This window comes from Aspergillus caelatus (assembly GCF_009193585.1).
Source record: "Aspergillus caelatus strain CBS 763.97 unplaced genomic scaffold BDV27scaffold_241, whole genome shotgun sequence".
NCBI lineage: Eukaryota > Fungi > Ascomycota > Eurotiomycetes > Eurotiales > Aspergillaceae > Aspergillus > Aspergillus caelatus.
This window is the reverse complement of record NW_022475504.1, coordinates 11510-30465: the sequence shown is the minus strand read 5'-3', so window position 1 is coordinate 30465 and position 18956 is coordinate 11510. Positions and strand designations below refer to the sequence as shown.

Here is an 18956-nt window from a genome sequence, read left to right as displayed (position 1 = left end):
GTAATTGTTAGGTATCAAATCGTGCTACGGTTCATGCCGACGTCGCTACTTGCAAAGTGACTCCAGTAGCTGACGTACACTATGAATAGTTCGGCATATGTAACCAGTATATTGGGATGAACAATAAAATACTAATGCTAATGTACAATGACTTCTCAGAAGTGTTTAGGCTCGCCTCACGGGGCGAGCCGAAGACAGGAGTGATTCCACTTTTGCCACAAATTGTGAGCTCTTACTGGCCGCTTGGTAAGACTCATTATTTCTGAGATTCTTCTTCACTTCACTGAGAACAGGCGACGCAGCTTCTTCAGTACTGAGTTTGGGATAGGCTCCTTGGATGAAGGATTGCACTAAAGACTTCCTGTCCTCTGCGCTCATGGGAATGAAACCAACATCCTCGGGTTCTACTAAATCGCCTTTCCGCTGCGAGTAGTAGTCTGCACGCTGTTGGGAAAGTTTCTTCGCCTCTGCTATAGCCTGTGCCTTTTCCTCCTCGTTCAGAAACTGAACAAATTGTCCCCTGAAGAGGCGCATTCCCAGATCATAAGGAGGGATATAGCCATTTGGAAAGCGGTCACTTAGAAAAGATAGCTTTTCAACAACCTCGGCAGTATTGGCAGTCGTACCCGTTGGAAAAGAAGGCCAAGTTTCCTTCAGGTTAGAGAAGTCAGGAGCCTGAGGTTTGTAGAGGTTTGGCGTTGGCCTTGATTTCTCAGCGAGTTCGCAATATACATTCTCAATCTGAGAGCTATCGCTTTCTTCCATATCCGTTTTTTTCGAACGTTGAGGCCGCCCACCTTTTCGTGATTTAAGGGCTGACTTCGTTGGGGGTTTTGGCCTCCGAGCGCGAATGGATGGTCCCTTACGGGGGCTTCGCAACGAGGTACTCCTAAGAACGTTTGTAGATTGGCCATTGGCTGAAGGTGCCGCAAGAGACCTTGCGTCGAAAACGCGTCGAGGACGAGGTTTGTCAGAATCGGACTTTCTAGAGTTCAAATTGGGTGGTGGAAGGCTGGTCTTCCTTGGAGGAGCGCGAGAATACGAGGCCGCCGAGGGAAGAGATCGAACTTTAGGAGCATCGTTGCCTACAAGAGTCAGGTGGAGATAGACACAACTGAGATGGCGATGATCTTGCGGCCTTACCGGATTGACTGGCGTCTTTCGCTCGTCCTTGAATGGCTGAGAATTGGCGAATTGGATTAAAACATCCTTCGACCAGTTTTACACGCTCATGGCGGATAAATTTGGTTCGAAGTTGAAACATCTTCAACGTCAACGAGCTATATGGACGTTGGGCTGAGGTTAGTACAATTAGTGTAACAAAAATGTTCGTTGTCTTCCCGCAGGATGAAATTGGTCACGTGGAGTCCGTGTTCGTCAAACCGGGTGTGGCTTCCTCCCCAGGACTTGAGCGGAGTATACATTTTTGTTTCTAACTAGAGTCACTCAGGCTGACCCCTGTCTATATCGATAATGCTTCGCCGCAAGCCCACAGCAATAGCAATAACGTCTGAAGACCTCGCGACGTTTGAGGACGCGCGACTTCGCAAATTAGCCCAAGAGAACAAAGGCCACGATCACATCAAAAACGGTTTCAATTTTGATCCCAGTGATGAGCTGAAACCTTTACCAGGCGATAAGGCAAGAATTGTCCGGTCGCGGGAGGAGAGGATAGGATTAAGTCGACGCACTTGAGCTGGCAAGTTGTGATGGGTCATCGAATAACCCAACAGCAGTCAGATTCGGCGCATGGTCTATTGTCTTCTTTCGCATATTCTTGCAGATCTTTCTACCGGCTTCACGGAAATGGTCATGTTGTCTTCGCTCTCCACGGTCCCAATCAATACATGCCTTCGTTATTCTACGGATGTACGTATGTTTCACTTGAATATATGCATGGTATTCTTATGATGAAGTAACATAGGAGTGGGCAACGACATCTGCAGCTGTTGTACATGTCATTTACCCTATAACTGTCAGTTACATCAGGAGCTGGAGGGTTCGCAAATATAATGGCTTAACTGTAACCCAGGCTATTTAAGGGTGAAAATTATTTATTTATTTATTTTTTATTTTTATTTTTTTATGTTTCCTGGGATTCCAACCGTATAACTCTATAAGCAAGCAATGAACACTCTTGTGTATACACTTTAGCAGTGATATCTTGTGCAGCGAGGTGTGTCTTGCTGTATTAAATTCTACACATAAGTCCACCTCATACGCAAACATAAAAGATAATAGAGATATATATTCCTGAATACCGCATCTATGATGACAACTAGAGAGTACATTCATGAGTTCACGCTGCAGGCGTTGAAGCTCTCGTTAACAAGCTTTGTGAAATAAATAAAGACAAGGGGTATTTTAGAACGAAGAGATCTATATCACAAGAGTCATCCATATAGCCACTTTCTCCAAGTAGAAGAACAACTGAGTTAGTTCTCAGTGTCTATCTGTGCATATACTAAGGTTCAACGTGCCCGCTTCTGAGTGTGCTCTGTATCTATATCGACGGAATAATTCCAGCGTCGCTTCAAGCCATTAGGATCATAAACACTGGCAACACTCTGTTGCCAGTCACGCGCCGTAAAGAGCACTTGCTGTCCATTATATTGAGGTGGTGAGATAGGCTGAGGGGGCGTGACTGGCGTAACCTTTGTTGGTTGTCCATACTGAATAGGGTATTGACCTGCCAAAGACGCTTGAACCCCCTGTACTGCATGATCCATAGCCATTGTGGGAGAGTTCGTATTCATTGTAGATGGTGCCATGGAGAATGCCATGTCCCACTGGCTAGATAGGAAGCGTCAGCAAGAGTCTAAAAGAATGTCTATACATTTTTAGTAGTTTGCTTACGTAATGATACGGGTCGGGTCCCAGCTATTCTCGTCAACGAGAGGCGCATTCAATGATTGACTCGAGACTGGCTGGGGAGGCATCATCCCCAGAGAATGGAGCTGGGAGCAATCGGACTTTGAATCTTCAGTACTAGCTGATATCGGTGGGGTGATTGGATAAGGGCTGTAACCCACCCGACCCCGGACGCCACCAGAAACCTGACTTACATGAGGTTGGTATTGTGAGTCGAGAGGCGACGGGCTCGGATGGTATGGCTCTGAAGGACTTCCATAAGGAAATGTAGGCTTAAGCTCGAAGGGCCTATGCACGTCGGCGGAGAATGCCAGCCGCAAGGAATCGATCTGTGCTTGCATTTCTGGCATTGGCCAGGCAGATGAACACCTCTCGAGGATGCGCATGTGTCGGGAAAAATAATCGCGCGCATCTGTGTGGAAGTTTGGGTCAGGAGAGGTTATCGCGACCTGAAAATTGCGTGAGCTATGTGGTCATAGTGGGGTGGGAACACAAACGCACCAAATGCAACATTGTGCAAGTCATAATGCAGTAAATCGCAAAATTTATACCTCTTTGCATGGAGAGCAGACCTGGGAGGCCAAAGCGCTGTAGGATAGCCTCTTGAAGTCTACACAGATATTTAGCTGAAGAGTAACACAAAGCCATATGCATTTTCCACCCCCCGTCCGCGGCAAATGATTTAGATGCAAGCAACTGAGGCCGGTGAAGTAGAATAATGCCTAAATGGCAATGAGAATGCATATTAGCCACAAAATGGGACGGTATCCAAGGGGGTGAGCCGTCAGGAGGATAGCTAATCTGTAGATCTGAAGGAAGCCCTTGAAGCCAATCAGTAAAGAGAGGATTCTTCTCAACAAACTTTGGATTGGCACCCCAGTCCTTTTGCTTCTTGATCTTGTGGTATATATCAGTGATGATACGGATGTGATGAGCGTTCTGGACAAAGTAGGCGTATTGTCTAGATCGATCGATTTCAAACTGGTCAAGATCTTTAATGTCCAGTGCAGGATCCATACAAACGGTGTCAGGAGTTACACCATAGTCCGATCGACCTTTGAAAGTTAGTACTAATAGTAGTGCCAATACTAGCAACATACCTTGCGGTGCACCAATCATTACTTCAACAACCAGGAGAGCTTGCCACACTCTTGTCTGGACCAAACACTCTATGGGGTTGAGATCACAGTGTCTGTGTTCTGCATGTGTGCTGTAGTGTTCGTCAATTTCTAAATCCTTAGCCATTGAAACAATTGTTTTCACAGTCTGCCACGAGCGGTAGTAATAGCCTTTCTTTGGTACGGATTCTCGAGCTTTCAAAAGTAGAAGCAGTGCTTGGATTGTGCTCAGGCGGGGTACATCCATAAAACTAGACTCGTGCCCTAAACGTAATGAATAGTTAAAACCAGTATACTAAGGCAACATTACAGTCGAATCCAAGGGAAAGGAGCGCGCATAGGTGAGGGGACCTACTATTCGCTAATGCAAGCCACTGTGCTCCCTGAGCTGGATCATCTGACTGTCTTCCCGCGCATGCAAACAACGCTTCCAGCAGAAGTGGAGAAATCGAATTCCGATCATATTGCCACTGGTAGTACAAATGCGACCGATGTACCACAGGGACATAAGGGTGTATATCGTCAAAATAGATCTTGAAGTAGTTCGTGACCTCTTCATCGGATGGCATAAGCTCCGGGGGAATACGAATTGTAGAGCCTGCCCCAGTACTGAGAGGAGGCAATGGCTCTTCTGCTTCATCTTGTATAGGGATTTCCGGTTCACCCTTCTCTTTCTTTTGCTGTCTAATATAGGGCGCTATCTGCTGTATTAGCGGACATTCCTAAATCAGAAATTCGTATTGAACCATACCTATACCAGTCTCATCTATTTTGAGTTCACCAAGGACCTCGCTTAGATCCTCAGCAGTGGACTGTTCGTGATCACCATATACCCCGCTCTCTATAGTTCCCAAGCTTTCTGCCTGAGAGGGAAAAATCTGCTGTTGCTGGTAGGTATGATGTGAGACAGCTATAGCAGGTGACCCTACTTCATACATTCCCGGCTGGTGGGAAGCAGAATGGGTGAACTGGGGGAATATTCCCATCCCGTCGTTATATGGAGGTATACCGCCCACTGCAGCTTGGCCGCTGTCTCTGTAACCCTGGGGTATGGAAAAGGACGAGAACGATTCCGTTGTATTAGATGCACCAATGGCATCCGTCGAGTTGGCTTCAACACCTTGCCCCGTGGGGAACTCGTTGTCATGTCCAACAGTAGGAGGTACACATACTAACTTAAGACGTGTGCAGGCCGAGCAAGGCCATGTATTTGTTGTAGCTGCGTCGCACTTGATTTTACGCTTTCTGCAGCCATTACACGCTCGCATCACTAAATGAGACATTTTAGTGAATAGGAATTTAACGTTGAGTAGGAGGGTGACATACCCTTGAGTCTTTTATGTCTGTTGTGTTCGTCAACGAATACATAGTCTGTTGATTAAAGCTTATCAGTGACTGGCTCCAACCGAATTTTCGTTGCGCTTCATCTATATATAGAGTAACACTGATGCCTTACTTTTGTGGCCTTCTCTTGGGGGCCCTGTCGGCGGCGTTAATGAATAGCCCTGCATTTCCAAATCGGAATTATAGAAACGAAGAGCAATTCTCACCACAAAGTTCAGGTGACTCAATAGGGATAATAATAATGCTTGACAATTTATCTTCAAGGCCTGCCTTGTCTAGATAAATCTGAACACACACACACACACACACACACACACACACACAGAGAGAGAGAGAGAGAGAGGGAGGGAGAGAGGCGGGGGGGGGGGGGGGGGGGGGCAAGAGAAGGAGAGAGACAAGAATGGAGGAAGATAGGGAGGACAAATCGACGGGTTGAAGAGAGGGCTAAAATGAAGAATACTGAACACGTTTAACAACCTGAGACAAGAGATGATGCAAGGTATATGGTGGATTCTGTCTCTCGATGTGTCGTCACTTATAATAATGCGCTTTTGCTTCTCCTCCGGGCGCAAAACGCCTAGGCAATTGGTGTCGGCTTGCAAGATAGGAGCTATAAGGCGATGAAGACGCGCGAAAGGAATACTTGGAGAAGAAAACTAGACAACAAAGCTCCGTGGTAATGGTTGCTTTCCTTCTCGCAATAGTTGGACGTTTTGGTTTCAATCTTATATTTTTCCGCAAAAGCGACAAATGTTCTGGCTTGCTACCGTAAAGAAAGCAGCAAAGAAGCGACTTTTTGAAGATTCAAGGGTCCGGGAAACTTGCGGCGTGACAATAGTGATAAAATTGCCTACGGTTTTGATAAGGCGAAACTGATGACAACAATCCAGTGTGAGATTGAATGGACAATAGTCGATTCATTCGCGAAAAGCGCAAAGTCTTAGAAGAGAACCTGGCCTTACACTGCGAAATGTCAGCCGAGCCTTGGAGTTATGGTGCGGGGATAAGGACGGGAAGCAGTCAATGAGGGAGTGATTAGGAAGTGAAATAACGCTTCAACGTGTCAGCAAGCGATGGCACAGCAGTTCCTTAGCAACAAATTGGCGAAAGGTCTGCCGATAGGTAGTGATATCGAGCGTGGTAGCAATGAAACGAGGGGAAGGAGACGGCCGTCCAAGTTGAAAATACCTTACAATAGAAAGACTGGAAGCTTAACCAGCCTGCATCGTGACTTGACACCGTCAGTGTATTGAGACTCTCTGTTGGGGTTTGCTGTAGAAAAGCGAACTGAGCCGGCGCATCACCCCCCGATTTACAGTCAGCATTTGAATGAACTGTGCGAACCTCGGGCTACTGTGCGGGAAACACTAGAAGGGAAGAACGCAGAAAAGGCCACCAAGGCTGCCAGAAGCTGATGGTCCAAAACTTGACACTGGAGGGCGCGATACAATCTAGCATCAGGGGAATTAGAAGCCCACCAATACGATGAATTTCGCATGCCGCGTCGCCGATGTTACGCCCCTGATTAACTGATAGATGCCTGGCGTCTCATAGTAGCCAGATAGTATGATATACAGGTCGAAAATATCGAACAATGATGGAAAAGGGTAGTGGCGAAACCAACCACAATAATAGAAGAGTGGATAAACACGATCAGCCCTCAAGGAAGAAGTGGGTGCGAGTAAAAGAGTCAACTAGCCTAGGCGCAGGTGAGGAGAGGATCGCCTCGGATGTTGAGGGGCCGCATGATTGCCGCTCTTCAGTACTTTACTGTACTAGTAGCGACCGAAAGTGCCAAGAGCCATGATGATGCCCTGCCAAGTTTCCATGACTCGTTGATTCATTCCATGGAGAGTACGCCGTACGGAGTAAGTTGTATGCTAGTCTATCACTAGCCTACTAGTTCTCGGGTTACATCTTTTACTCTGCGCTAATTTATTTGATCATCACTTTTGCTCAACAATTGCATACTATAATCATAGTATAGTATTCTGGAGCACGATGAATAATATCTCCGAGTGTATAGGATAGATGTGACTACGGAGTAGTGTTGTAGAATTTAGATAACTGGTAGGACTCTTCAAGCTCGGGAGGAAGTTCCTATCTCTAAAATGAAGATATACCTCATACTTGAGTTGATGCTCTCTCTCTCTCTCTATACATGTCTTGCTTTTAGTGCTAATGTGTAGCTTTTAGAAAATTCAATGTCCTAGTCTCCCTAGGCACTCCCCAGGCTTGGGTTAGTATGTTGTGTCAACAAGATAGGGGCTAGGATATGCAAGTCCGGTCCTTTTTGGCTAGGATCATGATCCCATATGAGCCATATTAACGGCTGGCGGGACGAATATTACTATAGGTTTCTGGCAGTTACACCAGTGGTTATCTGATCGATCAGGCAGTGCCTAGGTACTGTACATGCAACACCACCATCCAGCACCAACTCATGAAAGTGACTTATAGAAGCACTCTCCTCGATATCCTGACTATAATCGTACAAGCTTCGCGTCATGTATATACCATCACAGGGAGTTTAACAACATCACTCGCGCTACTTGTCTTATTCCTTGACGTAGGTTGGTTTACAAAATTCACTCTCGACCTTAAAAAGGCATTAATCTTACCCCTATCAGTGTGAACAAGAACACTAATGGTAGAAGGATATGTTTTTCAACGCACAAAGAGACTCAAACAATTGCCCATGATAAGGAACAATTTTGGATTCTATCAGATGCCTGAGAAATGGATCTAGGATGTTTTATACCAAGCTCGTACGCTGGATTCATACAGTTTAGATTCAATGAAGGGAAAATAATTTTTCCACATGGCCGTTCTCCATCCCCATAGTAAATTTACCCCTCGTCTAAAAAAACATTACATTTGTATCCTAGACTGATTTCCCACCCCGCAAACAAAGACTGACGGCTGCTTGTTTACCCACAAAATGGCATCAGAAATGCAGAACTCGAATCCTACAATATTGAATGCTGCTGATCTTCCAACACGCTTGCGACCTGCACTGTCTCGCAAGCCTGGTATCTTTGGGAATGATATCTTTGCATCCGCACTTCCCTCTGTGTATGCGAGTGAATTTCTCTCAGAGAGCTTTATTTCATCTTCATCTTCAGAGGGTGATGATGATGATCTGTTGGAAGAACCGATAGATGAACAAGAAATCTACGGTAAGGCGTGGCTGCTTGTCAAAGAAACGTCAAACAAAACAACTTATTAATCACTAGATCTCGTGTCAACTATATCTGATCCGGAGCATCCGATATCGTTGGGAGCTTTAGCGGTTGTGTCTCTTCCTGATATATCTATTACCCCAACACTCCCATACGTACCAGCTTCGCCCCTTCGAACAGTTACTGTCCTCATCACCCCTACTATCACCCACTGTAGCCTCGCCACAGTCATAGGTCTCGGTGTACGTGTTCGGCTTGAGCAGTCTCTTCCTCCACGGTTTCGTGTGGATGTGCGAATCAAAGAAGGGACACACAGCACTGCTGATGAAGTGAACAAGCAGCTGGCGGACAAAGAACGAGTGGCCGCTGCTCTGGAAAACGGAACACTAATGGGCGTTATCGCGAAGATGCTAGAGACATGCCAGTGAACTTGAACTATCTGCCAGGCTAAAAAGTAGCGCTCTTGTCGCGCTCATAGTATATATCACTTGGCGTTGTTTTCATAAGAACACTCGGTCATCTTTTATTCCATCCAATTAATATAACTACATGGAATTTATGGCATACCACTGAACCCCAGAGATAAACAGGTCATGAGTCCAAAACGCCGCTTTCCTTCAGGCCTCTCCAGAGTTCGGGCTCCAAGAACTTGCTTACGGTGACATCCTCCGCCAAGCCTTTTCGTCTTCTTGTCTTTAGCACGAAATCTCGAGCAGTGGCCATTGCAGGGGCCATCTCTAGTGGTTTTATCTTGACATCACGATCCAGCGGGTCCCCTGGAACGACACTCCATTTGTCGAAGACAAGACTAACTGCAGCTTGACCTTGTGTGTGAATCCGAAGATCTGTCTCGAACCCAAATGAGTCTATCACTGGAATTAGGCCACGAACTGAATAAAGCGGTGTTCCGGCGATGGGCCCATCGGAGAGGACATGGCCTCTCCTGCGCGCAAGGACAGTATACACCGAAGCGACGGCATCCGCAGGTCCTGTCATCGTGCAGGAATAGATGGGTTCCATCAAGCGAGGAGATGCCATGAGAAACGATGAATAAATTGCGCGTCGCGCAGTGGGAATGATTTGACCACCACCTCTGTAGATAACCTGGTCGGCAAGGGAAACATCTGTGAGCCTGAATTTCGTGTTTCGAATTGCTATAGCCAATTAGCACAAAAAATACTGGAATTGATAGATATAATTTCAAGCTTGGTGCCGTGTTGCTTCGGGTTGACTGGGCTTATGAGATTGGTTAACTTACGCTCTTCACAAAGTGGACCTTCCCTAGTACCCCAGCTAAAACCTTGGGTGATAGAGTCTCTGACGCTTCCGAGAAGCTTCTTATCAACCTGGGATGGCAACGTATCATCTTGTAATATGTTAGGTCCTAGTTCGTCTGGACCGAAGGCCCAAATGCTTCTAGCTGCTAGTTTATCCCAATCGTACTTGTCTTCGAAAAAACGTGCCACTTTGCGAATTGGGTCTTTGATGCTGACTTTGCCACGCTCAATGTCCTCTGCGATCCCGTCGTCCAAAGGTTCTGCAATCATGGTTATCTTGTTCTTTTTGTTTGGTGTGATAGAATAACACATGATGGCTGAAGTCTCAACAGCAGTTTCACAGAAGCGGGTGACAGGATCCGAGACTTTAATCTCCATCTCGGAGAAGAGCCGTCGCAAGTCATGAAGTACGCAGTCCATATAAAGCTCACCGGTTCCCAAGATGACATGCTCACCAGACTCCTCAACTTTGGTTGAAATTAGAGGATAGCTCTTGTTGACTTTACGGAGACCATCAAGCATTTTTGGCAATTCAGACGGGTTAACAGGCTCAACAGCGACCTTGAAGACAGACTCTGTCATATGTCGAATTGGTTTAAATATGTATGCTTCTTCGTCATCCTCAAGTTTCAGAGGCACGATAGTCGCTGTCTTCACGATTGAATTGTCCACGCCACCCAAGAGAACCAAATTTCCGGCCGGAACACCGCTGGTCATGATGTTATAGCCAGTCTCGGCAATCCAAGTGTCCGAGATAGTTGCAGTCACCATATCTTCTTCGTCTTCAGGTGTATAACCCTCACCCAGCACTCGAACTTGTTGTCCGGGCTGAGCAGTCCCGCTCATAATTCTTCCAAATGCATTGAAACTTGAGGCGTCCGTGCTCGTGAAGAGCTTCGTGATATGGACAATGAGAGGGCCATCTGCATTACATGTAGTCATAGCAGCTGCCACTTTCGAATCGAGGGGTCCAGTGTAGTACCGGTCCAGCTTCATCTGCGCACCCTCAACTGGAGAAGGTACATGCCGTACTATCATGTCTACGAACCCTGTAGCAGGGCCGAAGAACTGTCCGCAAACCAGTTTGAGTAGCTCCTTTGCGTCTGATTTCATTTGAGATGGTTTCATTTGGATGCCGACATTTGCGAGTGTTTGTTTCAGGTCTTCTGGACTCTCACTTATGGCGTGGGAATAGAGCTTGTATATTGGCTCAAGAACAAATTTGACAAAAGTTCTCTTAGAATTTTCTTCAGTCCCTTTCCGCGTGAATTTCCGGCTTGTTGGGTTGAAAAAGATATCGCCCCAAAGACGTAGAGCAAAATCTGAAGTCTCAATTTGAGGGTAGGTCTCGGCATACATCCTGGCAAATGATTGAAGGGTAAAACACCATCCCATTGAAGCGCACGCAAACGCGACATTGCCCTTTTCCGGGCTAAGTCGCCATCTTCCGCCTTGTCCAGGCAAGACACTTTCAATGACAGTGTTGACTTCTTCAATCACGTGTTTGAGCTTGAAATACGCGTCGTTGGGTGGTATCTTCAGTTCGAGGATCAGCCGATCCATTTTGTTAACAACCATGGTTAACGGAAGGCCTTCTAGCACAGCGTGCTTGATGATTTGCTCGGTATTCGACTGCACTCCTTCCACAATATCAACGACTATCACCACGCCATCAGCCAGTCGCGATGAGGCAGCGACTTCATCCACAAAATTCACATGCCCCGGGGTATCAAGAATGTTGAACAAATGAGACTTCCCCTTGGTGCCCTGAAGAACTAAGCTCATAGGAGCTGATTTAATAGAGAGGCCTCGCTCTCTCTCTAGAAAGTGAACATCGGTATAGCGAAGCTGTACTTCCTTTCTTTTACCTGCTCGCTTCTCTAGCCGTTCAGCCAAATCATGCGTCTGCATTACAAGCATATCCATGAACGCGGTCTTCCCATGATGTAAGTGACCGACAAGCGCAATATTTCTTATTTGATCAGGGTAATTCAGAAGATCAGTCATGAATTCCCTTGAAAAGTGAACCGGAGGGAGCTCAGTCTCTTCAATGGCGAACTTCTTTTGCTGTACGGGGGCAACGATAGGCTCGGAGAGAGGCTGTGTATCTTCTTCTTGAACCAGTGTCTCTACCTCTGTCCCGTAGACTTGTTGTGCGCTGGGGTAGTATTGTTTGTCTTCGTGTAGAATGACGGCATTTGAGGGACCTTCTGTAATGATATATATCAGCACCGGCCAAATTCAGGGACTATAAGAGAGTGCCCACCGTCCACCTCCATGGGCTGCTGCCCATATACTTCTTCATCTTCCTCTTCCCCAAATGCTTCGTCGAAGGCGAAAGCCTGAGGCTTCACTTCTTCGTGTTGTCCTTCTTCATCTGAATCTGCAGCCTCTCCAATATAGTTGCCAAACCTGTGTGGTCTTAATTAGAATCCACACAATAAGAGCGTTGAATTTGGTACAACTTACTCATCGTAGAGATCATCCATTGTGTTGTGGGGAAGATGGTTTAAGCTGCCAAAAACCTGTCACCAGTGAGCCGTCGCATCTCTTTTTGTTCCAAGCTGCTGATGTCCGTCCAATGGACTGGGTGGTCCGTGCACCAACCCTACCATTTTGGTAGCCCCGCCGCGCAGATGCCGCGTCCAGGGAGGGGTCCTTAAAGGACTTGATTTCTCACCACTTGTTCAGATACCTCACTGTCATCGTTGGCTGAAGAAATTACTTCTTTCTTTTCCCCTTCCTTCCCCCGTTTAACCCCATCAATCTTGGTTATTGCCGGCAGGTTCTATCAACCCGGGTACCCTTCACCACGCACTGAACCCCTTTAAACGTCTCACCCTACATAAGCTTTTCGTTTAAGGGTCTTCTAATCAGCTCTCGCAGGCCGATATGTCTTCTCTTCCGCCGGTCTATATTGTTTCCTCTGCTCGTACTCCAGTGGGCTCTTTCTTGGGGTGAGGGTGGCCTTGTGCTTTGTCTATATCTACAACATTGACTTACACTGGCTATCCGCTTCTACAGCTCGCTCTCCAGTCTCACTGCCCCGCAGCTTGGCTCCCATGCCATCAAAGGTATGACAGCTCTCGGGTAATGGTACATGTCGACGTTCTAACAGACTCGAAATCTAGCTGCGCTCAGCAAGGCGGCTGGAATCAAGCCATCTGATGTCCAGGAGGTCTTCTTTGGCAATGTCATCTCCGCAAAGTGAGTCAACATCTACCCTTATATCGTGCAACCAACATTAAACGCACACTTACATTCTCATTCTATGGATTAGCGTTGGACAAAATCCTGCCAGACAGTGTGCTCTCGGCGCAGGTCTCAATGAATCAACTGTGTGTACTACGGTTAATAAGGTGTGCGCGTCTGGCTTGAAGGCAGTTATTCTCGGTGCGCAGACCATCATGACTGGAAATGCGGATATTGTCGTAGCAGGCGGTGCTGAGTCCATGTCTAACGCCCCTCATTACCTTCCAAACCTTCGCACCGGTGCAAAATACGGCAACCAGAGTCTGGTGGACGGCATTATGAAGGATGGCTTGACAGACGCAGGAAAGCAGGAACTCATGGGCTTGCAAGCCGAGGAGTGTGCTCAGGACCATGGCTTTAACAGGGAACAACAAGATGATTATGCCATTCGCACTTACGAAAAAGCACAGGCGGCTCAGAAGGCTGGACTTTTTGACGAAGAAATTGCGCCTATTGAACTTCCCGGCTTTAGGGGCAAGCCAGGTGTAATTGTGGCACAAGACGAAGAGCCAAAAAATGTGAGGAAGATATTGTTTTCTACAGATTTGATAGATTGTGGGCCACCGCTAATTCATTGCGTAGCTCAACCCGGATAAGCTTCGAGCTATCAAGCCTGCATTTATCCCCGGATCCGGCACGGTGACAGCCCCGAATTCCTCACCTCTCAACGACGGTGCTGCAGCTGTGGTCCTCGTCTCAGAAGCTAAATTGAAAGAGCTTGGTTTGAAGCCTGTTGCGAAGATTCTTGGCTGGGGAGATGCCGCCCAGCAGCCGAGCAAATTCACTACTGCCCCAGCACTAGCAATTCCCAAGGCCCTCAGCCATGCAGGTGTGGCTCAGGACGCTGTTGATGCGTTCGAGATTAACGAAGCGTTCAGCGTAGTTGCTCTGGCAAATATGAAACTCCTGGGGTTGGCTGAAGAAAAAGTCAATGTCCATGGTGGTGCGGTGGCTATCGGCCATCCCATCGGCGCCAGCGGTGCTCGTATCTTGACTACACTGCTCGGTGTATTGAAAGCGAGAAAGGGTAAGATTGGTTGTGCCGGGATTTGCAATGGAGGAGGTGGTGCTAGCGCCATTGTTGTCGAATCTCTCGTCTGAGTCATGGCGAGTTGCCTTTGATCTTGGTATGGAATATAGGAATACTCAGACTAGTAGCATATGAAGGAAAACATGGAGTACATAGACATCCTTTAATTGCTACCGTCTGCTATGTGGGGCGAAGCATCATTAATGTAATTTAATGCTGAAAGCTCTGTTCGAAAGTAATGAACTTGTTCTGTCAAAAGACGTTGCGTATAGAGGTTGTATAACAAGCTTAGTGATCTGTGTAGTGACTCTTGTAAATTTACAGTTCAGGTAGGTTGTTAAGTAGTTTATTATGGGAACCAAAAATACCTTATGTAAGCTTGAGAAGTGGTAGGTCAGTTCTGTGGATATTGAGTTATACTGCTCATTTCGAGATTCCTCTAACGAGCTGGATTGATTACTCCGGAGCATACTATGATAGATATACAGTGTCTGTAAACCACTAAACTATATATACGATAGCTATAGTGGTAGGCTTGACATTGAAACGATGGTAACATTTATTTATCCGTGTCCCCAACTCAGGGGGATATTTTGTCTCCTGAATAAGTTCATTCACTTTCCAAACCACTTTACCATAACGCTCTTCACCTTAATGAAGACAAAGGGCCGAAGACCGAGCGAAATATAGAGATAAAGCATTGAACATGCAATGCATATAATGTACGCAAGTTAAGAGCTACAGCATTTGTAGTCCAACACAAGGTTGCAAAGGATATCATATAGAGCATTAGGTATACATACAGGCTTTCAGAGTTACACAAACACAACATGACCAAAGCAGACTGGGATTATGTATTTCCTAGGCAAATGCACCAACCAACGCCATTAACAAAGCTCCACAGGCAACTGCTATACATGCTTCAACACGCTTTCGCCCTTGTAAGGTTGCGTAGCTTGACTCACTCAAAAAATCTTCGGCCAAAAGCTCAACCAGCCCAGCGAACAGCAGAAGACCACTGCTTATCGCATTCGTAATACCAACCATGAGCAAACCCGCAGTGCTCGTTGGATCATATAGGTTATGTAAAATAAGACCGATGGCTTGGCCAATGGGAGTTGTCGTCCCATATGCAAGTGACATGAGCCATGGCTTCATGGAAGATGGGGCAAAAAGGTCCGGAATAAGTGATGCAATACGTGAGCCAAGAGCGAAACCCTCAAAAGTCTGATGAAAACAGATGGCCACGAGTAGTACAACGAATGACGTCCCTGTTGCAACACTAAGTGCCATGCCGATAAAGATACTATGAAAGAGAATTCCGGCTTCGAGAAGAAGACACTGGAGCAACTGACGTTGCGGATTCTGTATAGACAACTTAGTGTCCGGCTGTCCACGCAATATAGCCGGCGAAGGCCGACCCAATTCGGACTGCGAGCAAGGGCTTCGATGAGCAATCATATGCGAGTCATCATAAGAGTCTGGTCCATCAAGATCAACCTCCACGTCCTCTTTGCGCGCAATCAAACTTGCAGATTGTGATTGACTGCCGTCGTCCGTCGATTCACTCAGGTGGCCTGAGGATTGCGGCAGGCTACTTGTACAGCTGCCGTCCGGCATGCCCTCAAGGTGAATATTCTCCGTTGGCTCTTGTAGGTATTCGGGCTCCTCATTCTGATAGTTGCTTGCAGTGTCCCCACCGACATCACCAATCAAATGATCGTACTCGCTCCCATGAACATGGCCTGCTCCTTTCATGGCAAAAAACATCTCTACCACCACCACAACAAAGACGGAAACCATGGCGACAAAACCAGCCATGGCACGGTATGATTCACTCCAAAATCGAGGAAGACATGGATCTGTCAGGGACACAAACGCCGTAGGGAGTAAATGGACGAAGGCCGTAGCTATCAACACGCCTGTCCCAAAATGCCTGGAAAGGAAAAGAAAGCGCCGTGGTATTGGTAGACGTGGGAACCGACGGGCAAGTACGGGAAATGAACAAGCTTCATGGCGTAAGTTAGAGAGCATTCAGTCGCAGTGGGTTGGTGATGAGCATACCCAAAGTACTCAGTACTAGAATGAGGAAAAGTGCCATTACATGCACTGGAGTGTTGTAAATCCCTCGATCCTTCGAGCCACACAATGGCTTATCATTGTCAGAGTCTCTAATACCACTTCTTCGGTGTAGTTCCGCCCGCAGAACTGCCTCAGGTATATATGCACTCAATTCAAGAGCGCTATCGAGGTCTATAAGAGTCCTGGATCAGTGAAGGTGGTTCTTCAAGTGAGGCTTCCAATCACGAAGGTAGTAAGCGCATTTCGAATGGTTGTTGATCGTGATTCTCTGAAACTCACTAAATTTTTCGAGGTCATTCCGCTGCCACCTTGTGAGTTCGTTCATTTTCGTGTAGACCTTGTGTAATCTTGGATTGTAATCAGATCCATGACCTAGGACAAGCTTTGGAATTTCCGGCTAAAGCCCGATTTTTGGAGGGTTGCCGCTCTCCGACTAACCATACAGTTTAGGATACTGGAACTGGATATTAAGTAATAATAAGGAATTTTCAATGTCTCACAATAAGTTTGAAGTACGTATAGGTTTGTGCCGTTGACGGGGCTCCCACGATGGGGGGGGGGGGGGAGAAGGACATTTGTAACTCGGAAAGGCTGTGAAGATAAAAATGAACACGCGTTAGATTAGTTTCACATTATCTTATCGATCAATTTTCTATTGCTTAGTAACACTGGGGCACATTATCACTAACGAGTTACCATTCAATCCAAGTTGCTCCGATGTAACTTACTCCGCCAAAGCACCTAAAATACACAGTGGTTATAGTACATCTAAACGGGGAATATTGAAGCGAAAAATAAACATTCTGTGTGATTGCATTGCTGGAAAGCGATACCTTACTTTGGAGTATGCTAGGTACGAAGATATATTGTATGTGGCATTACTACCTGTTTCTCAGCTTAGTCCAACCACTTGTCCCTTTAAGCCGATTAGACTTGATAGGCTCATTTGGAGACACTGGCCCAGCACGATTGTTTTCCGCTGGCTCCATGTTTGATATATCTGATTCACCCTTCTCGCCTTCCCGATTGACTGAGGATTCATGAACAGATTGTAGTGGCGCCTCAGGTATGTTATCCCATTCCTTCTTCTCCAGAACTTCCCATTCCGCACTGGCCATTTCACCTAATAAGCTTGACTTTAATTTGTCTGCAACCTTCGTCGGAGTTGGAAGCCGCCATGTACGCGTGAACTCCGTACCCTCCGAAGCAGCGAGGAAAGAATGCACAGTACCATGGGAGTAATGACCTAGCATTGGGAATGACTTTGTCCGCTGGATGATTGTTTTGGGAGGGTCTTTTGTGATCTTCACCTTTGATTGTACGTCTCGACCGGCGAACGCTCTAACGAGCGTTGGTGTTTGTGCGGGAGGTGCAACAAGTAGCTGCCACATATGTTTTCCAATGCTACAGATCTCCTCCCAAGAATCTGACGTTATGTGGAGTCCCTGAGTCCGACAAAGCCAGGAAATATTCCAGGCCAGTAGCGTCGCCCCCTCTATAAAGAGAGCGTACGTACCGGGATCCTCCTTGGCTAGTTTTGGGAGACTTCTGTCAATGGAGAGTGGTCGGGGTCGGGGTAAGCAAGACTGCGGATCCGCTGTTCGTGATGATGTTGAATTAGAAGGCGAGGGCTGCAACGTACTTGATACGGGCAACATTTCACGCAAGAGGTAAGACCCAGAGGGTGCGTATATGGTAGGCGCAGGATAATTCCGGTGAGGAAGTGTGATCTCTGCAGGAAGCCTTAGAGACAAGTAATGTGAAACAAGTACTAGGAGTTGAGCAATGTAGGAGAATGACGTTGAGATTTGCGACGGTGTAGCACCTGTTTTTCCATTAATATTTGCTTAGTAACTAACGACGTAGAGATCGCAACTTTCCATTCATGTCCCTAAGATCTATGATAGGTATGCCACCAACTGTATATGTCTCTTTAACTTTACCATCTTTCTTTTTGACTTTCTGCCGTAGGTTATAAAGGTAGGCAGCTTCACGACATAAAAATATCCGAGCCTCAGCCGTTTTACTGTGCAGTGAGTGCCACAGGTGGTCCGTTCTTTTGGCACTGTTATGAATGCCAGATAAGATGGCTGTTTCACGTTCTGCAAGTTGATACTTCGCAGATCCAGCATCCGAGCGACGTTGCGCTAGCGCAAGCTTGTGTTCGGAAATGTTGCGTTTTTTGTTCTCGATCTCTAGCCGTAAGCTCTCTGTCCGACTTTCAAGTAGCTTTATCCTCAAAGAGGATTTGGCTTTCTCATTGGCGATGGTTTGGATAGGCCAAGCGATGTGGTCCTCATCCTCGAGACCGAGATGTCCAGAGCCAGGCCGTTCCGAAAACGCTTCAAGAATGCTTGTAGAGGACACTGCGTTATTAATCTGTTGTCCTAGGGACTCATTTTCTAGAAGAATCCTGGCATTTTCGATTCGGAGCTGATAGAGCTGATTGCGGGCACAAGAAGGGCAAAGATAATTAAGTCGTGATGTTGGAGCACGAGAGCATACGTGACAGCTCATCCCAAGAGTACGAGTTTTGATCTGATATTATGTATGACGTTGGAAGTATGGAACTGCAGGGCTTTGGAGGCTATCGGTGAGGCGGCCAGATGCGGCAGATTTATTGTGACGCGACATCATTTCCCGCTTCGGCAATATTAATTAGTGGCCGGGGCCCGGACTACTCTTTGTCTTGATTGAATCCAACCCTTCATTATCAGCGAAGGAGAAAAAAAAGCTGCTGGTAGCGATGAGAACCATAAAAAAATAACCACATATGTTATTATCGTATTACAGTTGTGTC

General features: G+C 46.6%; 9 protein-coding genes across 9 annotated transcripts; 4 read left to right on the top strand and 5 right to left on the bottom strand.

Annotated features, from left to right (window-relative positions):
* Positions 1-76: 76 nt before the first annotated feature.
* On the bottom strand, positions 77-1282 carry BDV27DRAFT_49227 (uncharacterized protein). Its single transcript, XM_032076759.1, has 2 exons — positions 1144-1282; positions 77-1085 (listed from the first exon to the last, which is right to left on the bottom strand). Exons 1-2 carry the CDS (start codon positions 1262-1264, stop codon positions 166-168), a joined length of 1041 nt encoding a protein of 346 aa, XP_031922932.1. The 5' UTR covers positions 1265-1282; the 3' UTR covers positions 77-165.
* A 149-nt stretch (positions 1283-1431) lies between these two features.
* On the top strand, positions 1432-2105 carry BDV27DRAFT_135476 (CDC26 family anaphase-promoting complex subunit). Its single transcript, XM_032068547.1, has one exon. It carries the CDS (start codon positions 1474-1476, stop codon positions 1693-1695), a length of 222 nt encoding a protein of 73 aa, XP_031922931.1. The 5' UTR covers positions 1432-1473; the 3' UTR covers positions 1696-2105.
* Positions 2106-2471: 366 nt separating this feature from the next.
* Positions 2472-5257, bottom strand: BDV27DRAFT_149214 (Zn(II)2Cys6 transcription factor; the record flags this gene model as incomplete). The annotated part of the gene is made up of 6 exons (XM_032071016.1): positions 2472-2793; positions 2857-3320; positions 3373-3926; positions 3972-4253; positions 4345-4686; positions 4741-5257. 6 exons carry the CDS (start codon positions 5255-5257, stop codon positions 2472-2474), a joined length of 2481 nt encoding a protein of 826 aa, XP_031922930.1.
* Positions 5258-7425: 2168 nt separating this feature from the next.
* Positions 7426-8020, top strand: BDV27DRAFT_135469 (uncharacterized protein). Its single transcript, XM_032068546.1, has one exon. It carries the CDS (start codon positions 7777-7779, stop codon positions 7966-7968), a length of 192 nt encoding a protein of 63 aa, XP_031922929.1. The 5' UTR covers positions 7426-7776; the 3' UTR covers positions 7969-8020.
* A 117-nt stretch (positions 8021-8137) lies between these two features.
* Positions 8138-9025, top strand: BDV27DRAFT_49144 (iron-sulfur cluster assembly protein CIA2). Its single transcript, XM_032076758.1, has 3 exons — positions 8138-8176; positions 8248-8512; positions 8570-9025. The coding sequence occupies exons 2-3, from the start codon at positions 8275-8277 to the stop codon at positions 8941-8943; spliced, it is 612 nt and encodes a 203-aa protein (XP_031922928.1). The 5' UTR covers positions 8138-8176; positions 8248-8274; the 3' UTR covers positions 8944-9025.
* BDV27DRAFT_49138 (116 kDa U5 small nuclear ribonucleoprotein component) lies at positions 8835-12317 on the bottom strand. The gene is made up of 4 exons (XM_032076757.1): positions 12262-12317; positions 12059-12204; positions 9774-12002; positions 8835-9669 (listed from the first exon to the last, which is right to left on the bottom strand). The coding sequence occupies exons 1-4, from the start codon at positions 12279-12281 to the stop codon at positions 9107-9109; spliced, it is 2958 nt and encodes a 985-aa protein (XP_031922927.1). The 5' UTR covers positions 12282-12317; the 3' UTR covers positions 8835-9106.
* A 169-nt stretch (positions 12318-12486) lies between these two features.
* On the top strand, positions 12487-14336 carry erg10B (acetyl-CoA C-acetyltransferase). Its single transcript, XM_032076756.1, has 5 exons — positions 12487-12749; positions 12817-12866; positions 12924-12999; positions 13073-13562; positions 13627-14336. Exons 1-5 carry the CDS (start codon positions 12685-12687, stop codon positions 14143-14145), a joined length of 1200 nt encoding a protein of 399 aa, XP_031922926.1. The 5' UTR covers positions 12487-12684; the 3' UTR covers positions 14146-14336.
* A 496-nt stretch (positions 14337-14832) lies between these two features.
* On the bottom strand, positions 14833-16716 carry BDV27DRAFT_135462 (putative ZIP family zinc transporter). The gene is made up of 4 exons (XM_032068545.1): positions 16595-16716; positions 16436-16503; positions 16139-16327; positions 14833-16083 (listed from the first exon to the last, which is right to left on the bottom strand). Exons 2-4 carry the CDS (start codon positions 16479-16481, stop codon positions 14936-14938), a joined length of 1383 nt encoding a protein of 460 aa, XP_031922925.1. The 5' UTR covers positions 16482-16503; positions 16595-16716; the 3' UTR covers positions 14833-14935.
* Positions 16717-16888: 172 nt separating this feature from the next.
* On the bottom strand, positions 16889-18860 carry BDV27DRAFT_135459 (Atg14 domain-containing protein). The gene is made up of 2 exons (XM_032068544.1): positions 18037-18860; positions 16889-17981 (listed from the first exon to the last, which is right to left on the bottom strand). The coding sequence occupies exons 1-2, from the start codon at positions 18671-18673 to the stop codon at positions 17038-17040; spliced, it is 1581 nt and encodes a 526-aa protein (XP_031922924.1). The 5' UTR covers positions 18674-18860; the 3' UTR covers positions 16889-17037.
* Positions 18861-18956: the final 96 nt, after the last annotated feature.

Excerpts from the sequence above, each read along its gene's own strand:
- BDV27DRAFT_49227 (XM_032076759.1), bottom strand. The coding sequence starts at position 1,264 with ATGTTTCAACTTCGAACCAAATTTATCCGCCATGAGCGTGTAAAACTG. Across the intron at positions 1,086-1,143 it reads GAAAGACGCCAGTCAATCCG|GCAACGATGCTCCTAAAGTT; the intron begins GTAAGGCCGCAA and ends TGACTCTTGTAG.
- BDV27DRAFT_135476 (XM_032068547.1), top strand. The coding sequence starts at position 1,474 with ATGCTTCGCCGCAAGCCCACAGCAATAGCAATAACGTCTGAAGACCTC.
- BDV27DRAFT_135469 (XM_032068546.1), top strand. The coding sequence starts at position 7,777 with ATGAAAGTGACTTATAGAAGCACTCTCCTCGATATCCTGACTATAATC.
- BDV27DRAFT_49144 (XM_032076758.1), top strand. The coding sequence starts at position 8,275 with ATGGCATCAGAAATGCAGAACTCGAATCCTACAATATTGAATGCTGCT. Across the intron at positions 8,513-8,569 it reads AGATGAACAAGAAATCTACG|ATCTCGTGTCAACTATATCT; the intron begins GTAAGGCGTGGC and ends ATTAATCACTAG.
- BDV27DRAFT_49138 (XM_032076757.1), bottom strand. The coding sequence starts at position 12,281 with ATGGATGATCTCTACGATGA. Across the intron at positions 12,003-12,058 it reads GCAGCCCATGGAGGTGGACG|AAGGTCCCTCAAATGCCGTC; the intron begins GTGGGCACTCTC and ends ATATCATTACAG. Across the intron at positions 9,670-9,773 it reads AGGTCCACTTTGTGAAGAGC|CAATTCGAAACACGAAATTC; the intron begins GTAAGTTAACCA and ends AATTGGCTATAG.
- erg10B (XM_032076756.1), top strand. The coding sequence starts at position 12,685 with ATGTCTTCTCTTCCGCCGGTCTATATTGTTTCCTCTGCTCGTACTCCA. Across the intron at positions 12,750-12,816 it reads CCAGTGGGCTCTTTCTTGGG|CTCGCTCTCCAGTCTCACTG; the intron begins GTGAGGGTGGCC and ends CCGCTTCTACAG. Across the intron at positions 12,867-12,923 it reads TGGCTCCCATGCCATCAAAG|CTGCGCTCAGCAAGGCGGCT; the intron begins GTATGACAGCTC and ends CTCGAAATCTAG.
- BDV27DRAFT_135462 (XM_032068545.1), bottom strand. The coding sequence starts at position 16,481 with ATGAACGAACTCACAAGGTGGCAGCGGAATGACCTCGAAAAATTTA. Across the intron at positions 16,328-16,435 it reads GAATGACCTCGAAAAATTTA|ACCTCGATAGCGCTCTTGAA; the intron begins GTGAGTTTCAGA and ends GGACTCTTATAG. Across the intron at positions 16,084-16,138 it reads TCTAGTACTGAGTACTTTGG|CTTGTTCATTTCCCGTACTT; the intron begins GTATGCTCATCA and ends TACGCCATGAAG.
- BDV27DRAFT_135459 (XM_032068544.1), bottom strand. The coding sequence starts at position 18,673 with ATGAGCTGTCACGTATGCTCTCGTGCTCCAACATCACGACTTAATTAT. Across the intron at positions 17,982-18,036 it reads AGATCTTAGGGACATGAATG|GTGCTACACCGTCGCAAATC; the intron begins GAAAGTTGCGAT and ends ATGGAAAAACAG.